The sequence below is a fragment of the Dendropsophus ebraccatus genome, chromosome 7 (genome assembly GCF_027789765.1).
Source record: "Dendropsophus ebraccatus isolate aDenEbr1 chromosome 7, aDenEbr1.pat, whole genome shotgun sequence".
In the NCBI taxonomy this organism is placed as follows: Eukaryota; Metazoa; Chordata; class Amphibia; order Anura; family Hylidae; genus Dendropsophus; species Dendropsophus ebraccatus.
The window spans coordinates 20,849,055-20,872,370 of record NC_091460.1 but is presented as its reverse complement, the minus strand read 5'-3'; the positions used below and the strand labels follow the sequence as shown (position 1 = coordinate 20,872,370).

The following is a 23,316-nucleotide window of genomic DNA, read 5'->3' as shown; positions in this document are numbered from 1 at the left end:
GGGGCAATTTATCAGTGGAAACTCTTGAGTGAGTATTCCATTGTTTTGTTTTGGTTTTTTTTTACGCTGATCTCATTGAGCTCAGCGATTGCTGTGTTTTGTTGTCATAGTTTCGCAGTACACTATCCAGGTACAGCTAAAGCTAAACTTCTCAGATTCAGTCACAAGGTGGGTTTCTCCGAATCCTAGAGCTTTCTGGCGTAAAGAAGTTTCACTTTCAGTTGATCTTCACTGCCTTGTCTGTGGAGGAGAGAGAGTGTAAGCTAGAGAGTTCCAGTGAGTGAGTTCTCTAGTATACAAAAAGAGTTCCAGAGCAAGCCATGTCTGGCTAGAACAACCTTAGTGGAATAAAAGAGAAAGGGGATAACTTTATCCAAACAGATGGGCTATCAGAAGAATAAGAGTAGATTTTGTCTTTAGTATAGCCAAGCCAACAATTAGCAAAGTAGATTATTTGAACTGAGACTCTGCTGCAAGTCACTAGGATTCCTGAAGGATCATCCCAATGGCTAGCTTTCCTACATTTAGGGTCTGCATCCCTAATCATGTGTCACTCAGTGCCCACGGGATAGCAAAGGTGGACGTTCATCCCCATGGATGCAGGTATTTTTCTATCTGCACTCTCAAGGTGGTAAGAACATCTAATATCAGTAAGCACAGAAGAGCAGAAATAGGATCAATCAGAGAAAGAGTTGATATAAAGAATTTAGTATAAGGTAGCTGCATATCAGTCATAGAATAATATAGTCTTTATAGGGAGGCAGATCTCTCATAGGGGAGGTTTATAATTCTACATGACACAAAGAAAAACAGAAACGAATTGCAAATTACATTATATTTTATGCAAATAATTAATTTTTATGTGGAAGACAAAGATGTTTCCCTTGTCCTGTATGATTTTCTTCAGGCTCTATCAGGATATTGTAACATTTAGATAAAAACATACAGCTCAATATTCCTCCCCCTGAGGCCAATATGGCGAATATCTCTACAGTGACCATGTGTTTCCCTGTACTGCTCAGATAGGCCGGGATGGCACAGATCCAGACACTGCAGAACACCAGCATGCTGAAGGTGATGTACTTGGCTTCATTGTAGATATCAGGTAATGTCCTCACCAGGAAAGCTAGAACAAAGCTCACCGCTGCCAGAAACCCCATATAACCCAACATGAGGTAAAAGGCCAAGACTGACCCTTCATTACACTGAATGATGATCTTCCCAGGATAATCCAGGTTATACTCCTGATATGGAGGAGACAGTGACAACCAGATAACTGCATTCAGGATCTGAATAGATGAACAGACCAACACTACAGTATAAGGAAGCTTAACCCCCACACACTTTCTCCAGGGACTGTCAGGTCTGGTGGCCTTGAATGCTATGCAGACTATGATGGTCTTGGCCAGGACAGAAGACACGGCTACTGTGAAGAAGACTCCATAGAAGATTTGTCTCAGCATGCAGGTTATATCCACTGGGCGACCGATGAAGAGAAACACACAGAGTAAGCTGAACATGAGAGAGATCAGGAGAATGAAGCTGAGGGTCCAGTTATTGGCTCTGACAATGGGAATGTTCCGGAATAAAGTGAATATTCCAATTATACATAAAGTTATAAGAGAGAGTAATATGGAGATGATGGAAAAGACTAAAGCAACAACATCAGTCTCATAGGACAAAAACTCATAATATCTCACAACACATTTGGTTTTCCCCTCATTCGGCCATTCATGGTCAGGACATCTCTGGCAATTTTCACTGTCTGAAAAAGAAGAAACAAAATAAATAAACAATAGTTTATAATTTTGCCAAATGCAGGGTGGAAGAGTTATTTCCATCAACTTGATGGTCCATACTAGGCTCTTCAGATTGCATCCCTTCCATTTCACATTTGGATAATATTTATTTATTTATTTATTTATTTATTTTTGTTTTTCTTTTTTAAAACCAGGAGATGGCGAGGTGGTAGTTGTAAATGATCATGAATATAGACATGGCTATGACTATCTAAGGTCAGACATATACCTAGAGGAGGCTTTCTTCACAACTTCCCATGGTTTTCAAAGCACATTGAAAAATGCAGGGAAGGGATAACATATCTATCTCCTATCTATCTATCTATCTATCTATCTATCTATCTATCTATCTATCTCCTATCTGTAATTGCTGAAACCCATATTCAATAGCTGATGATAGAGAAACCCCATCAGGGCCTGCTCCAGGTTTTTGTGGCCCTTGGGCGACAGAGCCTCGGTGGGCCCCTTTGAGGAGCAAATAATGGAGATACAGGAGGAGAAAGATATGAAGCTGCGGCATATCTTTCTCCTCCTGTATCTCCTGATCTCTGCGGGTGTCACATTGCAGAAGCTATATACAGGAGAAAACTAGAAGCCCCAGCATGTCCATGTTGTATATATCACAGACAGGAGCTTTATACAGGGGAACTACAAGCCCCAGCATGTTCATGTTAAATACACATAGCAGTAGCTGTATACAGGAGAACTAGAGGCTGTAGTTCTCCTGTATACAACTCCCGCAGTGATATATAAATATAACACATGGACATGCTGATACCTCTAGTTCTCCTGTATACAGCTCCTGCAGTGATAGAGATATCTATCTATCTATCTATCTATCTATCTATCTATCTATCTATCTATCTATCTATCTATCACTGCAGGAGCTGTATACAGGAGAACTAGAGGTCTCAGCATGTCCATGTTGTATATATATCACTGCAAGAGCGGTATACAGGAGACCTAGAACCTCTAGTCCTGTATACAGCTCCTGCTATGTGTATTTAACATAGACATGCTGGTGCTTCTAATTATTCTGTATACAGCTCCTGCAGTGATGATATATATAACACATGGACATGCTGAGACTTCTAGTCTAGAGTTCTCAGCATGTTCTTGTCGTATATATAACTGCAGGGGCTGTGCACAGAAAACAACTGGAATCCCCGGTACACACAGTGCACTATTAGTTACCAGAGCCTACCTGCCCTCCATCAAGTGTCCGATCACATAACCAGTGACATCATGAAAGGTCCTGCATCCCCCATAATTGCAGCAGCTACTCTGGAGAGAAATATGTGCCCGGGACTACAGTATGTACCGCTACCCCCTAGCTCTAGCCTCTAGGGGCCCAGTCCCCTCTGTTACTACACTTTTTTTTCTGACAGCATCATACGGTACTGGACCCCTAGAGGCGCTGTGGCCCCCCGACACTCGCCCTAGTCGGCCGGGTGCCGATGCCGGCCCTGGCCCCCATCACCCATGGGTAATGCCATTAATTGTTTCTACAAAAGGACAGGGAACTGTCATATACAGGTATTAGTATAAATATATTAGTATTGCAGGGTATTTTGCAAATAATGGCAAGCGTAGATGGCATAAGCTGATTCAAGTAATGAAAAAAGTTATAAATTTTTTTTGACAATAAAAAAAAATGTTTAAATTATATTTATTATATTAAAGATTCACTGTTGCGAGAAATAGACGGGGTTCAGATCGCAAGCCATTTTGCAATATAAGTTTTCTGGGTGACATTTATCAAGACTGTTTTTTTAAAATCCCGCCCCCTGTCCCTGCTCCTGGTGCTGCCATTAGGCAACAAATCTACATCTGCTCGGGAGCAGGTACATATTTGTGCCATGATTTACTCCTGTCAGCAAATGTAAATCATGAAATATCAGGTGTGGGAGAAGGCCACACCTCCTTCCCACCTTGCCAATCCCCCCACTGCCACCCATCAGGCGAGAGGGTTATATGGCTGGTGTACACCATGGACATATGCCAGGAGCGCATTTTAATAAATGTAAATAAATTTTTGCGCCATGATGTGTTCTTTCTATCGGTACCTTGATTGCACATATACAACTTTTTGATCGCTTTTGATGCAACCAAAAATGCGCAATTTTGCACTTTGGGATTTTTTTGCGCTGACGCCGTTTACCGTGCAAGATCATAAATGTGATTAATTAATAGTTCGGGCGATTATGCACGCGGCGATAGCAAACATGTTTATTTACTTATTTACTTTTATTTAAAACCTGGGGAAAGACTTTTATTAGGAGAGGGGGCTTTTTACTAATGACAATCCTTTTTTTTTTTTTTTTTTTTTTTTCACACATATACTAGAAGCCCCCCTGGGGGACGTCCCGGAGGAGCGATCTCCGCCACTAGACACCAGGGAAATGCTGTATCCGGTAATCCGATGCAGCTGTCATGTTTGACAGCTGCATCTGATTACTGTATTATTGGGCACGGCGATCAGACCGTGCCCGCTAATACCAGCAGTCCCGGGCTACAAGTGGCAAGCGGGACCGCAGCGGTTCAGAGCTGGGTCGCTGTGCGGCCCCGCTCTGAACGCCCGCACCCGCGCGAGGACGTACAGTACAATAAAGTGATTATATTGCAAAACTGCTTTAGATCACAACTCCTGTTGATGTAAAAAAAAAAAAAGGTAGCTTAAGGTACCCTTTACTGCTGCTATATAGTTAGATGAAAGTAGTGGTGGGTTGGGTTTTTAAAGTCTTGTGAACAGCCCGGGATCTTGGGTACATTCAACCCATATAATCCCCCCTTAAAGGGGAACTCCGGATAAGAAAAACTTTTCTATTAAAAGTACAGTAAAAGTTATATAGATGTGTTTATACAATGTATTACTGTATCTGTGCTGTTCTGCCACACTGATAGCTGATAGAAATCCAGGAAGTAAAGAAAAATGGCCTCTGTGCCAATTCACATTGTCTCCTGCTCCTTCTGCTATCCCTCCTTAGGAGACATATCTTCCATGCCTCTGTCTCACATTGTGTGTTTGCTGAGGACAGGCTGATGATGCAGACAGGGGCAGGAAGGACAGAAACACAATACAGACCCCCCCCCCCCAACAAATGGATTTTTGGTAGTATCAAAACTAGGATAGACAGGTAAGTAATGCTATACGCTTCTGCACAAGTTTCATTTTTTTTACCTCTACTTGGAGTTCCCCTTTAACTAAAGAAAAAAGAAATGAAAAACAAATATGTACCTGTATTATTGGTAAATTCTCCTTCAGGACATGGGGCGCAGTCATAGCAGCAGATGTGATATCCTTCCCTGATAACCTTCCTGGTTCCTGGCCAACAGGGGTCATTACATTGACCCTTTGGCATCTAAATAAAGTATATATTGTCTGAATACCTTCCTGTATAAGATGTAAGAGAGCAATTTTTGTGTTATTCTATCTACCTTAAACATAGTTGTCCAACCTGCCGCCCAGGATCACGATGAATGTAGCCCAGGACAAAAGTGTAAGCTCACTTACATTATGATGAAATGTCGTGTTCTCTGGAGTCATTCAGTGTCTATCCCCCTGAACCTCCCACTGTACATGGGCGTAGACTGAAAAGTATGCTTCTACTGTATGTTCCTTATTTGTTAGTGAATGTTTGTCGAACACGAACCCATATCAATCACGATAATTTTTTTTTATGTTTGTGTTCGGGATCTAAACTGAACATTGGGATCACTGTATGGCTATGTTCACACAACGTTTTTCCATCTCCGTTTAAAATGACATCCGTCATTTTGAGTCTAAAATAACGGACATCATTTAGCAGCCTGGCATCCCCTTAGTGCAATGACGACTGTTGGTACATTATTCTAGGCAGATTGAGCTGGAAAATATCATTGAGTCAATGGGACAGGTGGGATTTCAAGTGGAGTCTGCCGCACTGTCTCCGCTTGAAATTTTTGAGTGTATTCTATAGTGTGAACATACCCTGAGACTATAGAAACTAATATATATGAGGACCTAGGGTTTACTATGGTCTGGTCACACGAACAGATTCAGTTTTTGGACACAAACATTAGCATCAGAAATGGGGGCTTAGAGTCAGACCTCTATGTTAAGCCTACAGATAAAAACAACATATTGCATTATCAGTCTAATCACCCTAAACGTATGGTGGATTCGCTTCCGTGGAGCCAACTATTACGGGTTCGTCGGATAGTGGCTAATGAGGAATTGGTTGACGGTAGGTTAGATGACATGTGTAAAAAATTTATTGAGCGTGGATATCCGGAACATTTGGTAGATACCCACTGTGAGAGAGCCAGACAGACTGACAGAAGCACGCTGTTTACACGGAAGCATAAGACAGAGTCCGTGCGTATTCCATTTGTCTCTACGTATGGACCATTGAGTTTGCGCATAGGTTCCATACTTAGAAGACATTGGAATATTTTGAATAAAGGATGCCCTAAAGTGGTAGAATTCAATTCCCCGCCTATCATGTCCTATAAGCGTACGCGTAACATCAGGGATAGATTGGTGAAATCGGATATAGGTGTCACAAAGGGCCCCATACAATCCACACTGAGAGCTGTGAAAAATGGTTGTTTCCCCTGCTTAAATTGCTCATGTTGTAATAGCCTCCTGAAGGGAGAGAGTTTCTGTCATCCACATACGGCAGCGGAGTATAAAATAAGACAGAGATTTACATGTAGATCTAGCTATGTGGTCTACATTATAGTTTGTCCTTGTGGACTATACTATGTGGGGGAGACGACACAGGAGATTAGGTTACGGATACAACAACACAAAAGTACCATCAGAACACAGAAATTGGAGTTACCCATACCACGACATTTTGTGGATGCCAGACATCCAGTGAGTCAGTTGAGATTTCGGGTCATTGATCATGTTCCACCTCTAACGAGGGGGGGTAATAGGGAATTGAGACTTAAAAAACTGGAATTGAAATGGATATTTATGCTCGACACATTGAGTCCCAAGGGTCTCAATATGGAGTATAAAGTCCTACCAGGTATGTGAGAGTCCTCGTCTGTATTTTATTGATTTGGTTTTATGGAGTATGTGCTCTTTTATATGTCCTCTTTTAAGATGTTTTTATTATGTTTTTTAGATCCTGTGGATTTGTGCACTCTACGGCTCTTATCGAGATAGTGATGGGTCAACGGCGATGGCTGAGGCTTGGTAGCAATACTTACATTATTTTTCTTACCCCTCTCTTTTTTGGACTTATGGAATTTTTTGACTTTTTTTGATTTTTTTTGATTTATTCATCAGTGGGTGTACAGGACAGCTGCCGGTGGATACGGTCCATTTGTGTGTGTATAGTTGAGCGAGAGAGTCGGATGTGTTTTAAACATCCCACTAATATGGTGGATACCTGGACTACATGATGATTGAACAAGATGCAATATATTTTCATCTATAGGAGACCCTGTTCACGCCTATGTGTTTTTTCCAGTATCCCATGGACAGATCTATACGATGTTGTGATAGTGGGACCTTATGGCTGCACAAGCGAATTGCTATCCGACGAGGCCAACCGACTAGATGTGGTGCTGACACGGTGTGTATACAGCTATACCTCTGATATGCTATTAGGGGAGATCCCTTGAACCGTGACGATTAATGAAGACCCGGAAGGGATTGATGTTCGGTTCGGGACCAATTCACGTCCTCTCCTGGTTTTATGGAGTAGTAGATGTGATATAGCAACACGATACCGTTTATATGGATGCCACCTATATGTACAGCAGTGGACGTCGGATAATACAACACAAGTAACCCGTACACGTTTGATCTGCAAGAACTGTGTGGATACTGGCGATGGATACCTGTATGCTTTAAAGGAATCTCCTATACACATTGGACTATGCTATATCCCACAGATGAACTGGACTGTTATGACTATTTTTGCCAGAAGCTCTTGAACGTATTGCATATTTTTTCATTTATTCATTCCTGGACTTTACCGTATTATTTGTCCACAATTTTTATTAATAAGGTTTTCTTTTGCTTTTTCTATTTTTCTTTTTGTGTGGTATTGCTCCCGCCTCCCCCTTTTTGCCGTGAGTTAGCGTCCTGGTTGCCAGGGCGGCGGTCATGTGACCGCCGCCGTGTCAGCTGTGCGCTAGATGATTGGTTGGACCCTGCGCTTGCGCACTGGTGTCGGGAAGACGCCGACGCGGTGGCGCGAACGCCTCGCACCGAGCCGAGAGGACACAATATCTGGTAATGGACTACGATATTTTTTATATATGTTAGGGGACACCTGTTCCACTGTTTTGGTGTAAGAGAGGGTTAATAAAGATGTAAGGGGTGGATACCTTTGAATTGTACATACTATCATGATTGGTTGTTTATGATATATATACTCTGATGTAAACCATGTCATGTCAGCTTGAAAAAGACCGCATAGGTCGAAACGTCGCTGAATTGTTTGTACCATGAGGTAATAAATAGCACTTTTTTTGCACTTTAATTCCGCCTTGAAGCTGTTACTTTTTCAATTTTTCATGGACTGTTGGTTCTTTTTTGGATTACGGAACCTGTAACTTTGCTTCATTTCACTATCAAGTATCTTTTATGTTGTGGAAGTCCTTTTTTGGACTAACAGGAGTGCTTTGGTCTTTTTGTACTATTTTTATATATATATCTATATATATATCTATATCTATATCTATAGAAATATCTGAACTAAACAAAAACGGCATTACTTCTCTGCACGGTGAAGGCTATAGAAAGAATACAGTATATATACTATCCGTGCAATGTATTCATTATTGGTATACTGTATACGTGCTGTATATTGCTGCTAGTATATATATATGTATGTATATATCTGTTTATGCAGTTGGCTACATAGATTTCTTAACTACTATTCGTTAATTTGAGGGGGGGGGGCACCATTTCAATTCTCGTCTCAGGCAGCAGAAAACCTAGAATCGGCCCTGAATAGAGGGTTATGGGGGGTAAATAGACCTTTGTATTAGAATCTGTATAACATACCACATTATGTTTCCATGTTATCATTGATGGTGTAATATTGAGCTGAGAATGTAAGGCATCAAACTCTCCGACAAGTGTCTGTATATCAATCACGTCTGATTCAGATTTTCTGGATCGCCAATTTATCAATTTCAGTGGTGTTACCCATTCTCCACTCTCAAGGAGACCTATGCGGTCTAGGAAATTAGTTTTTCTTATGTTCTCTGCCAACTTTCAAAGAAAACAATAATTATTATATCATACAAAGAACATGTAATGGAAATATTTAGTACAGGCATGACTGGGGTACTGTCAAGTTCCTTCTTGTTTTACCCATACCTTTTAATAAACACACCACTCTGGCTTGGATATAAATTGGCCACAGCAGTCACTTTATTAACATAAATATAACATGTCATTACATGATCCAACCCCAGAAATACAACCATGGGAAGTGGTCCTCAAAGCCCCAAAACCATGGCGGTCACTTTTCACTAACCACTTATACAGTTTCACCCGGAGCCGGTTCTCACAAGCTCAGAGGCACCTAACTTAACACCTGTATGCCCTCAGTACTTCTACCATACGGCAGAGTGGCCTAAAGGCCCTTAACCCAACCAAAAGTTAAATGCTTGATGGGCCATTAATTTTGGGGGTAGGTGGGTTGACAAGCAATCTCTCCAAGTATTTGGATCTGATCCTGCAGCCATATGTCCAGAATCTGGAGAGTTTTCTGATGAACTTTGATGACCTAATACCCATCCTAAGAGGGATAACATGAGAAGCAGGGATGTCTTTGCTCACTATGGATGTTTTGGCTCAGTAGGACAAACAAAGTTCCTGACTGAAGCATTAGAATTCATACTAAAAAAACAACTTTTTTTTTTGTTTGTTTGATGGTGTCACCTACCATCAGATCTGGGGCACAGCTATGTGGGTGGCATCGTTTTAGACCATCTGAAAAAACGGAAGACAAATGTCCCCTACAGCCAATATAAACACATTCGGAAGAACTGTGTGGAGGACATTACAGTCAAGAAACAAGTATACTGACAAAAAGGTTTACAGCAAAAGGTTACCCCAAAAAGCTACTGCATAATACATACCAAATAACATGTCTACTCACCCAAGACATCTGTCTAAGTATAGTAAATTCATCACCCGGTATAGTAAATTGTATTATATAAGCCTATATAGGACCTTTGGTTAACTGCAGGAGGGCACCAACCATCAAAAATCTGGTTGTCCCCAGTTATCTACATAGACACAAGGAAGGATGACAGCAAAACAAATCAGGGATCAGGCAGGGATAACAATATGTAATCTGCAGAGATGTCTTTGCTGTTATTCCATCAAAGCAGGGACTACCGAGATCCGAAGCAACACAACCGGGCAGTTTTACCATCAAGCAGAGACTACATTGCAAATCCTGTTGTGTGATGTTGGAATACCCCTGTGGACTCAAATACGTGGCGCCACTAGGCCCCTACACTGCCGATTAAATGGACACAGATTAAAGGGAACCAATCACCTAAAAACACCTGTTATGCTATGGGAATGTGCTGTAGCAGCACCCAGCACACTTCCCAAACATGCTTTTACCCCCCCCCCCCCCCGGAATGTTTAACCCAAAAACATACTTTACAAACTTGGCGCCCTGTATGTAAATTGCCCCCAAGTAGTCATCTGGGCGGTGAGCCTCTGGCAAGTAGTCGCTGTCCCCTGGGCGTTCCGGACTGCATAATTGTGGTGACATCACTGAGAGGCACGCCGTCCCTAACGTTGGCAAGCCTACATCCTTACTGCGCTGCTCATGTGCAGTACAGCGGGTCTTGTCTGCGCCGTACTGCGTAGGTGCAGAATAGCCTCAAACTCATTGCCGGATCTCCAGCAATGAGTTTGAGGCTATTCTGCACCTGTGCAGTACGGCGCGGAGTAGACCCTCTGTACTGCTCAAGTGCGGCGCAGCAAGAATGTAAACGCACTGACGTGAGGTGCGGCGCACCTCTCAGTGACGTCACCACAATAGTGCAGTCTAATCACACCCAGAGGGGCGTGACTACTGTTCCGGAACGCCCAGGGGACAGCGACTTTCCGGTGGCTCACCGCCCTGATGACTACTTGGGGGCAACTTACATACAGGGCGCCAATTTTATTAGGTTAGTTTTCTGGTTGTACATTCCAGGGAGGGGGTGTAAAAGCATGTTTGGGAAGTGTGTTGGGTGCTGCTACAGCACATTCCCATAGCATAACAGGCGTTTTTTTAGGTGATTGGTTCTCTTTAAATGTAAAAAAAGATTTAATCAAACATCGGGTCTCCAGCACTATTATGACTAATCCAACTTTATCGAAGATTTGCCCCATCCATCAGATCCCCCCCCCCCCCCCCCCTTGTTAGCAATCGGTTTGATCAGTTAATCAACTGTGAGATGTATTGGATCTACTGACTGCAAACATTACTGAACTTACAGAGCTGATAGTCTGAGTATGAGATAATTGATACATTTTACTAGGTTTATATTATTAATATTTATTAGTATGCACTTTTTATTATGATCATTTTTAGGCTTGGAAGCAGTTTTTGATATCATTATTGCTATTTATTTATCATTATTCTATATATTAAGGCCTGTTTTAGCACAGTTAACTAGCAATTAGAGATGAGCGAACCTGGAGCATGCTCGAGTCCATCCGAACCCGAACTTTCAGCATTTGATTAGCGGTGGCTGCTGAACTTGGATAAAGCCCTAAGGCTATGTGGAAATCATGGATATAGTCATTGGCTGTATCCATGTTTTCCAGACAACCTTGAAGCTTTATCCAAGTCCAGCAGCCCCAGCTAATCAAATGCCGAACGTTCGGGTTCGGATGGACTCGAACTGGAACCTCGCTCATCTCTACTAGCAATCTATATGGAAAGATGCACATGTTGATAAATAATGATGAGCAAGTACTAAAATGCTCGAGTGCTCGTTACTCGAGACGAATATTTCCCGATGCTCCGGTGCTCGTTTTGAGTAACGAACCCCATTAAAGTCAATGAAAAACTTGAGCATTTTTGCAGGGGATCCAAGCTCAGCAGAGGAAAGGTTGTTTGAAAACCTGCAAAGAAAGGGTCCGTGGAGCCTCAGTTATGAGTCTCAAAACACGGGAATAGTGAGATATCCCTCTCTCCAGAGAAGGAAGCCCGTTGCCAAGGGGTGCCTCCTAGTGGGGAGAGCACCCCACTAGGAGACACCCCTTGGCAATGGGCTTCCTTCTCTGGAGAGGGGGATATCTGGCTATTCCCGTGTTTTGAGACTCGTAACTGAGGCTCCACGGACCCCTTATTTGCATATTCAAATTTTGTAGGGGGCAATCAGTGGGAACTCATAAATGAGTACTCGATTGGATTTTTTCACTGTTCTCCCTGAGTTTAGTGATTGTTGTGTTTTGTTTGAAAACCTGTCCACCTCAGAAAATGATGGAAACACCACGGAAATGGAAAGGAAACAGCAGGGGCAGCATGCATGGATGTAAGTGGTGCCTTATAGTGTATGCCACCTCTTAAACAGGACAATGTGCATTGAAGTTCTATGCAGCTGTACAAATCACAGCAATACAATATACAACAGCAGCAGCAACAGCTACAAAATAATATAATAGTACTGAGCACTTCTTTGGGGTCTGTATGCAACACCTGCTGTCCCCTTTCTGCCAGCAGCCGATCACCTCAGTGTGCTACTAAAATCGTGGTAGCTGCACTGCAAGTCCCAGCCAGCAGTCTGGACTAATAAAAAAAAATGATTTGTATACAGTATCCCTACCTACTGGAACGCTAAATCCCTCCCTAACGCTCTCCCTGACAAGCAGCAGCTCTGTCCCTAATCTCTTACAGCATGCATGTGAGGCGAGCACCGCCGGCCCAGATTTTTATATGCCCAGGTTATCTGATCTGGCCAACCAATTGATTCTATCGACATTTATGGGTCCCACGTGATCGCAGGATGTACCAAAGAGTCTCCTGAATGTTTATTGGCTGAGAAATTGCACCCAAACTTACAGGAAACAGATGATGCCATTTTCTCGAGTATCGCGAGAAATGCTCATCACTGTTGATAATATGTGCAGTGTATTATATACTTATTATCCTCCTGTATGTGTGTGTATATATATCTCTCCATTCTGTGTAGGTATACATCTGTGTATTATATACTTATTATCCTCCTGTATGAGTGTGTATATATCTCCCCATTCTGTGTAGGTATACAGCTGTGTATTATATACTTATTATCCCCCTGTATGAGTGTGTATGTATATCTCCATTCTGTGTAGGTATACAGCAGTGTATTATATACACACTCATACAGGAGGAGGAAAATAAGTATATAATACACTGCTGTATATCTACACAGAATGGAGATATATATACACACTCATACAGGGGGATAATAAGTATATAATACACAGCTGTACACCTACACAGAATTGAGAGATATATACACTCATACAGGTGGATAATAAGTATATAATACACAGCTGTATACCACAGATGAGGCAGCCTGAAGGCAGTCCTGCCCTCTGTCAGTGTAGGGATGCCAGTAGGATATTTACCTGATCAGCAGAGGTATTTCTTATTACTGTACTGTCTCCTGGCTGTTGTTTAGCTATGATTTGTGCAAAATTGTGGTGTTTTTACCAAGATTTTGCTCAAACCAGGGCTAAACAGCAGCCAGGAGACAGTACAGTTACTGTCTCCTGGCTGTTATTGTAGAAGTTGAAGCACCTTGACCAGGGCCGGCTCCAAGTTTTGGTGGGCCCTTGGGCGACAGAGCCTCAGCGGGCCCCTTTGTATAGTAAATCATGTGGCATCACTTTTAGAGGGTCTCTATCTCTGCATTCTGTGTAGGTATACAGCAGTGTATTATATACTTATTATCGTCCCCTGTATGAGTGTGTATATACCCCCCCCCCATTCTGTGTAGGTATACAGCATACCTCCCAACTTTTGCAAAGAGCAAAGAGGGACATGTGCGCCGCGGTCCCCATAGCCACGCCCCCATAGCGACCCTCCATAGCCACACCCACATAGCGACCCTCCATAGCCACGCCCCCATAGCAACCCTCCATAGCCACGCCCCCATAGCAACCCTCCATAGCCACTCCCCTACAGTCACCACATGCTGCTGACTGAATAGTGCCTTATATCCTTAATCCTTAATAATCCTTAATCCCCCCCAAAATGCCCTATATAGTATCCAATCCCCCATTATAGTGCCCCACATAGTATCCAATGCCCCCATATATGCCCCACATAGTATCCAATGCCCCCATATATGCCCCACATAGTGTCCAATCCCCCACATAGTGCCCCACATAGTGTCCAATCCCCCACATAGAATCCAATCCCCCATATAGTGCCCCACATAGTATCCAATGCCCCCATATAGTGCCCCACATAGTAGCCAATGCCCCCATATAGAGCCCCACATAGTAGCCTATGCCCCCATATAGTGCCCCACATAGTAGCCAATGCCCCCATATAGTGCCCCACATAGTAGCCAATCCCCCCATATAGTTCCCCACATAGTAGCCAATCCCCCCATATAGTGCCCACACAGTAGCCAATCTCCACATAGTGCCCCACATAGTAACCAATCCCCACATAGTGCCCCACATAGTAGCCAATCCCCACATAGTGCCCCACATGGTAGCTAATGCCCCCATATAGTGCCCCACATATTATCCAATCCCCCATATAGTGCCCCACATAGTAGCCAATGCCCCCATATAGTGCCCCACATAGTAGCCAATCCCCCATATATGCCCACATAGTAGCCAATCCCCCCATATAGTGCCCCACATAGTAGCCAATCCCCATATAGTGCCCCACATAGTAGCCAATCCCCATATAGTGCCCCACATAGTAGCCAATCCCTCCATATAGTGCCCCACATAGTAGCCAATTCCCCATAGAGTGCCCCACATAGTAGCCAATGCCCCCAAATATGCCCCACATAGTAGCCAATCCCGCATATATGCCCCACATAGTATCCAATCCCCCATATATGCCCCATAGTAGCCAATCCCCCATATAGTGCCGCACATAGTAGCCAATCCCCCATATAGTGCCCCACATAGTAGCCAATCCCCCATATAGTGCCCCACATATTATCCAATCCCCCCACATAGTAGCCAATCCCCCATATAGTGTGGCCCCAGCGAAAAAAACAATGAACCAGTAACTCACCTGTCCTCCGGTCCCAGCAGCTCCTCTCCCAGCAGAGCGCGCACTCCCGTCATCCTCCGGGGCAGGCAGCGGGGTACAGAGTCACTGACTGTACCGGAAGTGATTCATGACAGAGGCTGCAGGTCACTTCCCGCACAGTCAGTGACTCTGTACCCCGCTGCCCGCCCCGGAGGATGACGGGAGTGCGCGCTCTGCCGGGAGAGGAGCTGCTGGGACCGGCGGACAGGTGAGTTACTGGTTTATTGTTTTTTTCGCTGGGGCCACATATATTGCGGGACACGGGGGGCCGTTCCGGGACCGCGGGACAGCACCCCGAAAACGGGACTGTCCCGCGAAATCCGGGACGGTTGGGAGGTATGATACAGCAGTGTATTATATACTTATTATCCTCCTGTATGAGTGTGTATATACCCCCCCCCCCATTCTGTGTAGGTATACAGCAGTGTATTATATACTTATTATCCTACCCTGTATGAGTTTGTATATATCTCTCCATTCTGTGTAGGTATACAGCTGTGTATTATATACTTATTATCCTACCCTGTATGAGTTTGTATATATCTCTCCATTCTGTGTAGGTATACAGCTGTGTATTATATACTTATTATCCCCCTGTATGAGTGTGTATATACTGTATATCTCCATTCTGTGTAGGTATACAGCAGTGTATTATATACTTATTATCCTCCTGTGTGTGTGTATATGTATCTCTCCATTCTGTGTAGGTATACAGCAGTGTATTATATACTTATTATCCTCCTGTATGTGTGTGTATATATATATCTCCATTCTGTGTAGGTATACAGCTGTGTATTGTATACTTATTATCCCCCTGTATGTGTGTGTGTGTGTGTATATATCTCTCCATTCTGTGTAGGTATACAGCAGTGTATTATATACTTATTATCCTCCTGTATGTGTGTGTATATATATCCCTCCATTCTGTGTAGGTATACATCTGTGTATTATATACTTATTATCCTCCTGTATGAGTGTGTATATATCTCCCCATTCTGTGTAGGTATACAGCTGTGTATTATATACTTATTATCCCCCTGTATGAGTGTGTATGTATATCTCCATTCTGTGTAGGTATACAGCAGTGTATTATATACACACTCATACAGGAGAAGGAAAATAAGTATATAATACACTGCTGTATACCTACACAGAATGGAGATTTATATACACACTCATACAGGTGGATAATAAGTATATAATACACAGCTGTATACCTACACAGAATTGAGAGATATATACACACTCATACAGGAGGATAATAAGTATATAATACACAGCTGTATACCTACACAGAATTGAGAGATATATACACTCATACAGGTGGATAATAAGTATATAATACACTGCTGTATACCTACACAGAATGCAGAGATATATACACACTCATACAGGAGGATAATAAGTATATAATACACTGCTGTATACCTAGACAGAATGGAGAGATATATACACTCATACAGGTGGATAATAAGTATATAATACACTGCTGTATACTTACACAGAATGCAGAGATATATACACACTCATACAGGAGGATAATAAGTATATAATACACTGCTGTATACCTACACAGAATGGAGAGATATATACACACTCATACAGGAGGATAATAAGTATATAACACACTGCTGTATACCTAGACAGAATGGAGAGATATATACACACTCATACAGGAGGGGGATAATAAGTACATGTCTCTCCATTCTGTGTAGGTATACAGCAGTGTATTATATACTTATTACCCCCCTGTATGACTGTGTGTGTGTGTGTGTGTGTGTGCGTGTGTATGTATGTATGTATATATATATATATATATATATATATATATATATATATATATATCCATTCTGTGTAGGTGATCAGAAGTGTATTATATACTTATTATAATACACTGCTGATCACCTACACTAAATGGAGAGAAAAAAATAGCAATACAACAGTGGATTTATTGCATATTGTGACTCCCCCATGGAAAGTAAGGGCCCTTTTACACGGAAAGATTATCTGACAGATTATCTGCCAAAGATTTGAAGCCAAAACCAGGAATGGATTTGAAAAGAGGAGAAATCTCAGGCTTTCCTTTATTACCTGATCTCTGTTTATAGTCCATCCCTGGCTTTGGCTTCAAATCTTTGGCAGATAATCTGTCAGATAATCTTTCTGTGTAAAAGGGCCCTAAAGGGGATAATCTGCAATAAATCCACTGCAGCAGATATGCCACAGGTGACCCAAACTTCCTACTCCCAGCACACATAGACAGATATTCATACACAACACCTGCATAGACTTACACACACAACACTGGCATACAGACTTACACACACACACACACACAACACTGGCATACAGACTTACACACACACACACACACACACAACACCTGCATACTGACTTGCACACATATGCATGTATACTCAGTCACACATACACTCACCTCTGTATCTGTCAGTCCTGTCACATTTTTTCCCTCTGCCGGGGCCGCTGTGGAGGGGTCAGGAGACCCAGGAATACAGGAGGGGGCAGGGAAGCACAGGCCGCACTGTGGGGAGGCTTCTGGGCCCTGACCTGCTGTTTGGCCTCTACAGGCTGCCGTGCAGTGAGCCCCGCCCCCCTCTCCTCTGGTCCGATGCTGAGAGACTGATGCCTTGAGGAGCCACAAAATGACTTAAGTGGCTCACCAGCGCCCCCCTCATCCCTGCGCCCGGCTCATCCCCCCACAGCCTCAGGTAATGATGTGTGCGCTCACCACCTGCACACAGTGCGATGTGTGTCAGTGTGTGAGCGCAGTGAGAGGGGAGGGAGAGGGGAAGAAATGGTGTGGGCAAGTGCAGGGGGTCCCCTGTCTCAAAACGCGTAGCATATCAATAAAGTGTGATTTGACTCCTGGTGCAGGCTGCAGACCAATCTTATGGAGAAGCCTATGCCAGGAAGACATTACTGTTCATTCCAGATCACTTTCAGATTGCAGGCATAACATGGCCTAACACAGCCAGCAGTCTAGAAGTGAAAGCTGATTGCTAGAGGCAGTTGTCTTTTTCTAGCCACTAGCAATGTAAAATAAAAATTAAATGAGTATGTTACACTCACCTTGTATTTATATTCATGTATATTTGCATTGTTACGTTTTCCATTTTCATTAAAAATTAAGTCCATATTATGCAGACTGTGTGCCATCATATAGACTGCAATGTATACTTGGGAAGGAACTGTGTCTGATGGATAATAGAAATGTTTGGTAAACAGTTTCTCTCCTGAACATCTATGGAAAGGAAATGGATAAATCTTTGAAAAAAGGAAGTTTTTTGTTTTATTTTTTGAAAAGCATTGAAATGATATCATCCAAAGCTCTTCTAGTAACGGATCAGAAGGTCGATTAGATAATTGTACTTTAGAAACATATTCTATAATTCCTGGAATATCGTACATGGAGACTGTAAACACTAAACTGCAGTTAGCAGGAAAACCCTCATTGACACGTATAAGCTCATTTGGAAAGGACCAGGATTTCAGGAGTATAAGAGTCTTGTTGTTTAGAAAAGGAGCTGCATGTATTAGAAACTTGATAGGAGTCATACTGTATGAGCCACCGATAATAATAACATCAGTAGAACAACTCTGCAGGTCCAAAGGGATAGTTTTTGTATTTTGCATTATAGGTACCACAACCTTGAACTCCACACAGATCTGATGAGCTGTGAATAATTTGCTTAGTTCTTGTAGCTCCCTTCGTCCACTGTCATCATCTGATGTGATGACCCCGACCCAGCTCCACTGGAAGCTTTCCAATAACTTCACCAATGCCTTATAATATATTGTGTCACCCGGAGCTGTTTGAAAGAAGTTTGGGTAGAGAGTTTTTTCTCTTAGGAGAGGATCTGTGGCTCCATAACTGATCTAGGAGAGAGAGAGGGGATGTAAAAATAATAAACAAAATTACACAGACTTACTGTATAGGTCTAAAAAAAATTATTCTCTGCAGTAAGAGCTCGCTCAGCCAATCACTGACAGAAGCGGGACAGCGACTCAGCTACTGATTGGCTTATCCTGGTCCTCCAAGCATCTGTAGATTGATTTCAGATGGGCTTGACATGTTGCAAACCTTTGGGAGCTTGTCAAGTTGCTTTCCAAGAGAAATGTTTGGGTAGACGCTAATATCAACACATTTATTATTTGATGTTTTTCTTGTTTAATGTTTATGAGTAAAATCAGTTTATATGCACTTGTCTTTAAGAGAAGCAGCTCACAGGAGAATGTATCGTAAAAGAGGCTCGTCGGCGAGAGAGCTGTTGGCGAGCCTATTACTCCCCTCAGACTCTCAGCCCCTCTAATCTAAGGATCTCCTACAGGAATTGCCTTACAGTCAAGACATTAAAGAGGGCCTTAAGACTTCCAGAGTGGACAGGCTATAAAGGAGTCAGGAGAGCCAGGCAATTGCAGCTTCGGGCCAAAGTCTGGAATCCTCCCATATGGCTACGGACTTGGAGAGATTGGGAGAGGAGACTTTTATCCCAGACAACGATGACAATGATGTCGCAAACCCAACATGGAATCTTGGTCCAGAGATAACCTTTTCAGCATCATTGTTACACACTGTATTTGTGCCACCGGCCCAGCATCAGCCCCATCTGCAGCTCGTGGGTCCAGAGCAAAAAGAGGGAGGCGGATAATGTCAGAAAGTCCAGGTCGGCAAGGCCCAGGCACTGAATGACTATCCAAAGGCAGCGGCAGCTCTCCAGAACAGGCTGCCAGTGCGCCTGCTCCCAAGAAATGCCTTCTCACATCACATCACCATCAGCTGATCTTCAATGTGCCAGCGTGGTGGAACTTGTCCCTCCATATGTTGGATCGGCTTTACCAACAGAGATCAGCAGTATCTGACTTCCTTGTCACGCATTCTGGCAGCTTCACGCAGAACTACAATTTCCAGGTCAGCAGATGATGGGTCTGCCAATTGCTGGTACCATTCGAGAAAGCCACTCTGTTGGTCATCCATGGTATGGTGTGAATGACATCATCCCCCTGCTTCACATTATGAATGCCGCACTAAATAACATCATCGCAGAGGGGACTTGGGGAGACCCCCTATGATGTCCATCAGAGCCCGGAGGTGGACCAATTGGTGCTGGAGGAGGAAGAGGTATAAGGGCAGGTGTTCCAAACTCCACCATTTACCATCTCTGGCTTGGAAACACCAAAGGAAATGTAGGAATCCGTTTGAGAAGAGGCTGACCTAGCATTACACTGAGGACACGGGTGTGGAACAGCAGTCGATCAAGCTCATTCATATGGCCACGTGCCTCTTGGAATGCTTGAAGGACATGTGTAGGATGCACAAGTTCTGGCTGGCCACTCTGGTTGAGCCTCGATTCCGGCGGAAAATGGCAGATTTTTTTGCACCGTCAGACAGGGTCGTAAAAGTTAATCAGTCAATCCTCTACTGCTGAGAGATGAGCGAACCTGCCGAGGTTCGGGTTCGTATGAACCTGAACTCTCGGCTTCTTATTCCCGCTGTCTGCCCGCTTCGTGGAGAGGGTGGATACAGCCGGAGGAACGCCTGGAAAACTGGGATACAGCCTATGGCTATGGCTGTGTCCCAGTTTTCTAGGTGATCCTCAGGCTGTATCCAGTCTCTTCAAGGAGTGAGCAGACAGCGGCAGTTAAAAGCCGAGAGTTCAGGTTCATATGAACCCGAACCTCGTCAGGTTCGCTCATCTCTACTGCTAAGCCATTTGGTTGAGGTCTATCAAGAACAACATCATCCTGTATGCCCAACAAGTCAGGAGGACCTTACTCAGTCTACAACATCAACTAGTAGCACAAGCGGGAGGGCCAGCAGTAGCCACGGTAGTTGTTTCAGCCTCCAAACAATGCTGAGCAACTTCCTGAAGCCACCAGAGGAAGAAACCCGGCAGCCCCACATTGAAGATACCATCAGGCAGCAGCTGAAATTTCAAGTAAAATCCTACTTGGAATCCCCCTTACTCCTTTATATCTGTGAGTTCGCTGCTACCCTATTGTCATGCACAACTAGCAGTGTTGCATTGGATATTTTGAAAAAACACAAAATTTTTAAATTAGTTCCTGTGCCCAAATATTGACAACACAGGCATTTATTATCCACCCTAGCTTAATGTTTTGCCAAAAGACTATATGAAAACCCATGCCCCAAAAACAGTATTATCCAGATACACATCCCCACGACTATGTTTCACAAAGAGGGCATTTCTCTTATTAACCATAGCCGTGGGGTTTCAACCTTGGCACATGTGCCAAGGAATCTTACAAATCGGGTCCCATTTTCCCATTTTGGACAATAACTATTCTTGGGGTTTTTAAGATATCAAGAGCACACATAGAGCTCACACAATGGTTCCTGATAAGGTTATTGTTGTGTGACCTTTTAATGGCTCTTATGGTTTCTTGAGTGGTTTAGAGCTAGAGGAAGCATTCTTGATTGGGTATACTGTGTATCACAAAGGCTAATATACTAATATGATACAAGAAACTTCAATAGCTACTACCAGCAACTATCTGTTACTGAAAGGCAGCTTACCTTGCCTTGTTTAGAGTCTATTCATCTGTCAATAGTGGCTTTTCGGTTTCTGCTGCCTAAAACCTTCAGCAGATGCGCACCTGTTTATCAGCCACTGTCACTACTATGGGGGGAGGGGGCGTGGAAAATGCAAAGTTCAGTTCGGAATTACCTAGTTGCACTCTGAAACTGCATATTTCCAAAAGTCTCCATAGTACTGACTGGCATAAAGATCTATTGATGGTTTTTCGCAGCTGCCCTAGAGCAACATGTAAGTGCTCCATTAGGCTATGTTCACATAACGTAAGGGACCCGTGGTCCTGTGCCTAGGGCAGCACCTTGCAGGGGGCAGCACCAGGGATTAGTGGGAAGAAAGCAACTTTTTTTGTTTTTATTTTTTTTGTCTTCCACTTCCTGTTCAGACTTGCCAGTGAATCTGGTGTCTTTTCAAAAGGGGGGTGGGGGTTTGGGTTATGGTGGTTTTGGTCAGGTCTGGTGTGGCGGTGTCAAATATGAAGCCTAGAGCTATCACCTACCAATCTACCAATCCCGAATTTGTTGATGTTTTAAGCAGTTAAAAACGCGATTCAGACAATAATTCTACATGGATATGGCCGAAACCACGCTCCCATTTCTTCGTGATGCTAACTGGTGCGTGAAGATGGGGCGTCTTCAGGTTTAGTGCCTAGGGCAGCAGCAGCTGTTAATACGGCCCTGTTCACTCTGTGAACTAACAGGGTTTCCCAGGGCTGCAATTCATTGATTTGCGGCCGCAGAAAACTGACATGTGAACGATGTGTACTGTATACGCTCCGGCTGGGATCCCATTGAAAATAAGGCATTGTTCCACCCCGCAAAAAGAATATCAGTTGTTGCCGATGGCAACAACGGCCATACTTTTAGGTAGTGTGATTAAAGCCTTAGAGTGAGGTTTTTTGGGAGTCAACAAACCGAGGATGGGACGGTCACTCCCATACACCATCAGGGGTTTCCGCCTTCTCTGTTCATTTAAGCTTGAGATGGCTTTAACACCACAAGAGATGAATGCATGAGTTGCATCTTGTGCTTTTTTATGGCAATAAACCCTTAAGGACCGGGCCAATTTCCATTTTTGTGCTTTTGTTTTTTCCTCCTTGTGCTTAAAATGCCATAGTGTTCGCACCTTTTCACCTAGATACCCACATGAGCCCTTATTTTTTGTGCCATTAATTGTATTTTGCAATGACAGGCTTAATTTGTGCTTAAAGTATGCTGCGAATGTAGAAAAAAAAATTAAATGTGTGGAGAAATTGGAAAAAAAAATATTTTTTTATTTGGGGAGGTTTGTATTCACGCTGTTCACCCTAGGGTAAAACTGATTTGTTACACATGTTCCTCAAGTCATTATGATTACAACAATATGTAACTTGTTTAACCTTTATTTTATTTGATGGCTTTTAAAAAAATTAAAACCTTTTTAAAAAAAAAATGTTCATTAAAATAGTTTTATGACCATGCTTGTAGTGCTTTTATCCTTTGGTCTATTTGGCCGTGTAAGGTGTCATTTTTTGCTCCATGATCTGTATTTTCTATTGATACCTTGATTGCGCATATGTGACTTTTTGATCACTTTTTATTACAGTTTTCTCGATTTAATGCAACCAGAAATGCACAATTTTGCACTTTGTAATTTTTTTTGCGCTTATGCCATTTACCGTGCGAGATCAGGAATTAAATAAATTAATAGTTTGGGTGATTGCGCACG

General features: G+C 43.0%; 1 protein-coding gene across 1 annotated transcript; it reads right to left on the bottom strand.

Moving 5' to 3' along the window:
• Positions 1 to 217: 217 nt before the first annotated feature.
• On the bottom strand, positions 218 to 20,033 carry LOC138796479 (vomeronasal type-2 receptor 26-like). Its single transcript, XM_069976084.1, has 7 exons — positions 19,920 to 20,033; positions 18,465 to 18,934; positions 18,128 to 18,299; positions 8,812 to 9,021; positions 1,701 to 1,765; positions 947 to 1,563; positions 218 to 240 (listed from the first exon to the last, which is right to left on the bottom strand). Exons 1-7 carry the CDS (start codon positions 20,031 to 20,033, stop codon positions 218 to 220), a joined length of 1,671 nt encoding a protein of 556 aa, XP_069832185.1.
• Between the last annotated feature and the right edge of the window lie 3,283 nt (positions 20,034 to 23,316).

Bases quoted from the DNA above. Each gene is read 5' to 3' on its own strand.
- LOC138796479 (XM_069976084.1), bottom strand. From the start codon at position 20,033: ATGGATGACCAACAGAGTGGCTTTCTCGAATGGTACCAGCAATTGGCA. The intron at 1,766-8,811 runs GTATGTTATACA...CTTCTTTTTCAG, and splicing joins TAACATGGAAACATAATGTG to ACAGTGAAAATTGCCAGAGA. The intron at 241-946 runs GTATGTTTTTAT...TCTCCTCCACAG, and splicing joins AGGGGGAGGAATATTGAGCT to ACAAGGCAGTGAAGATCAAC.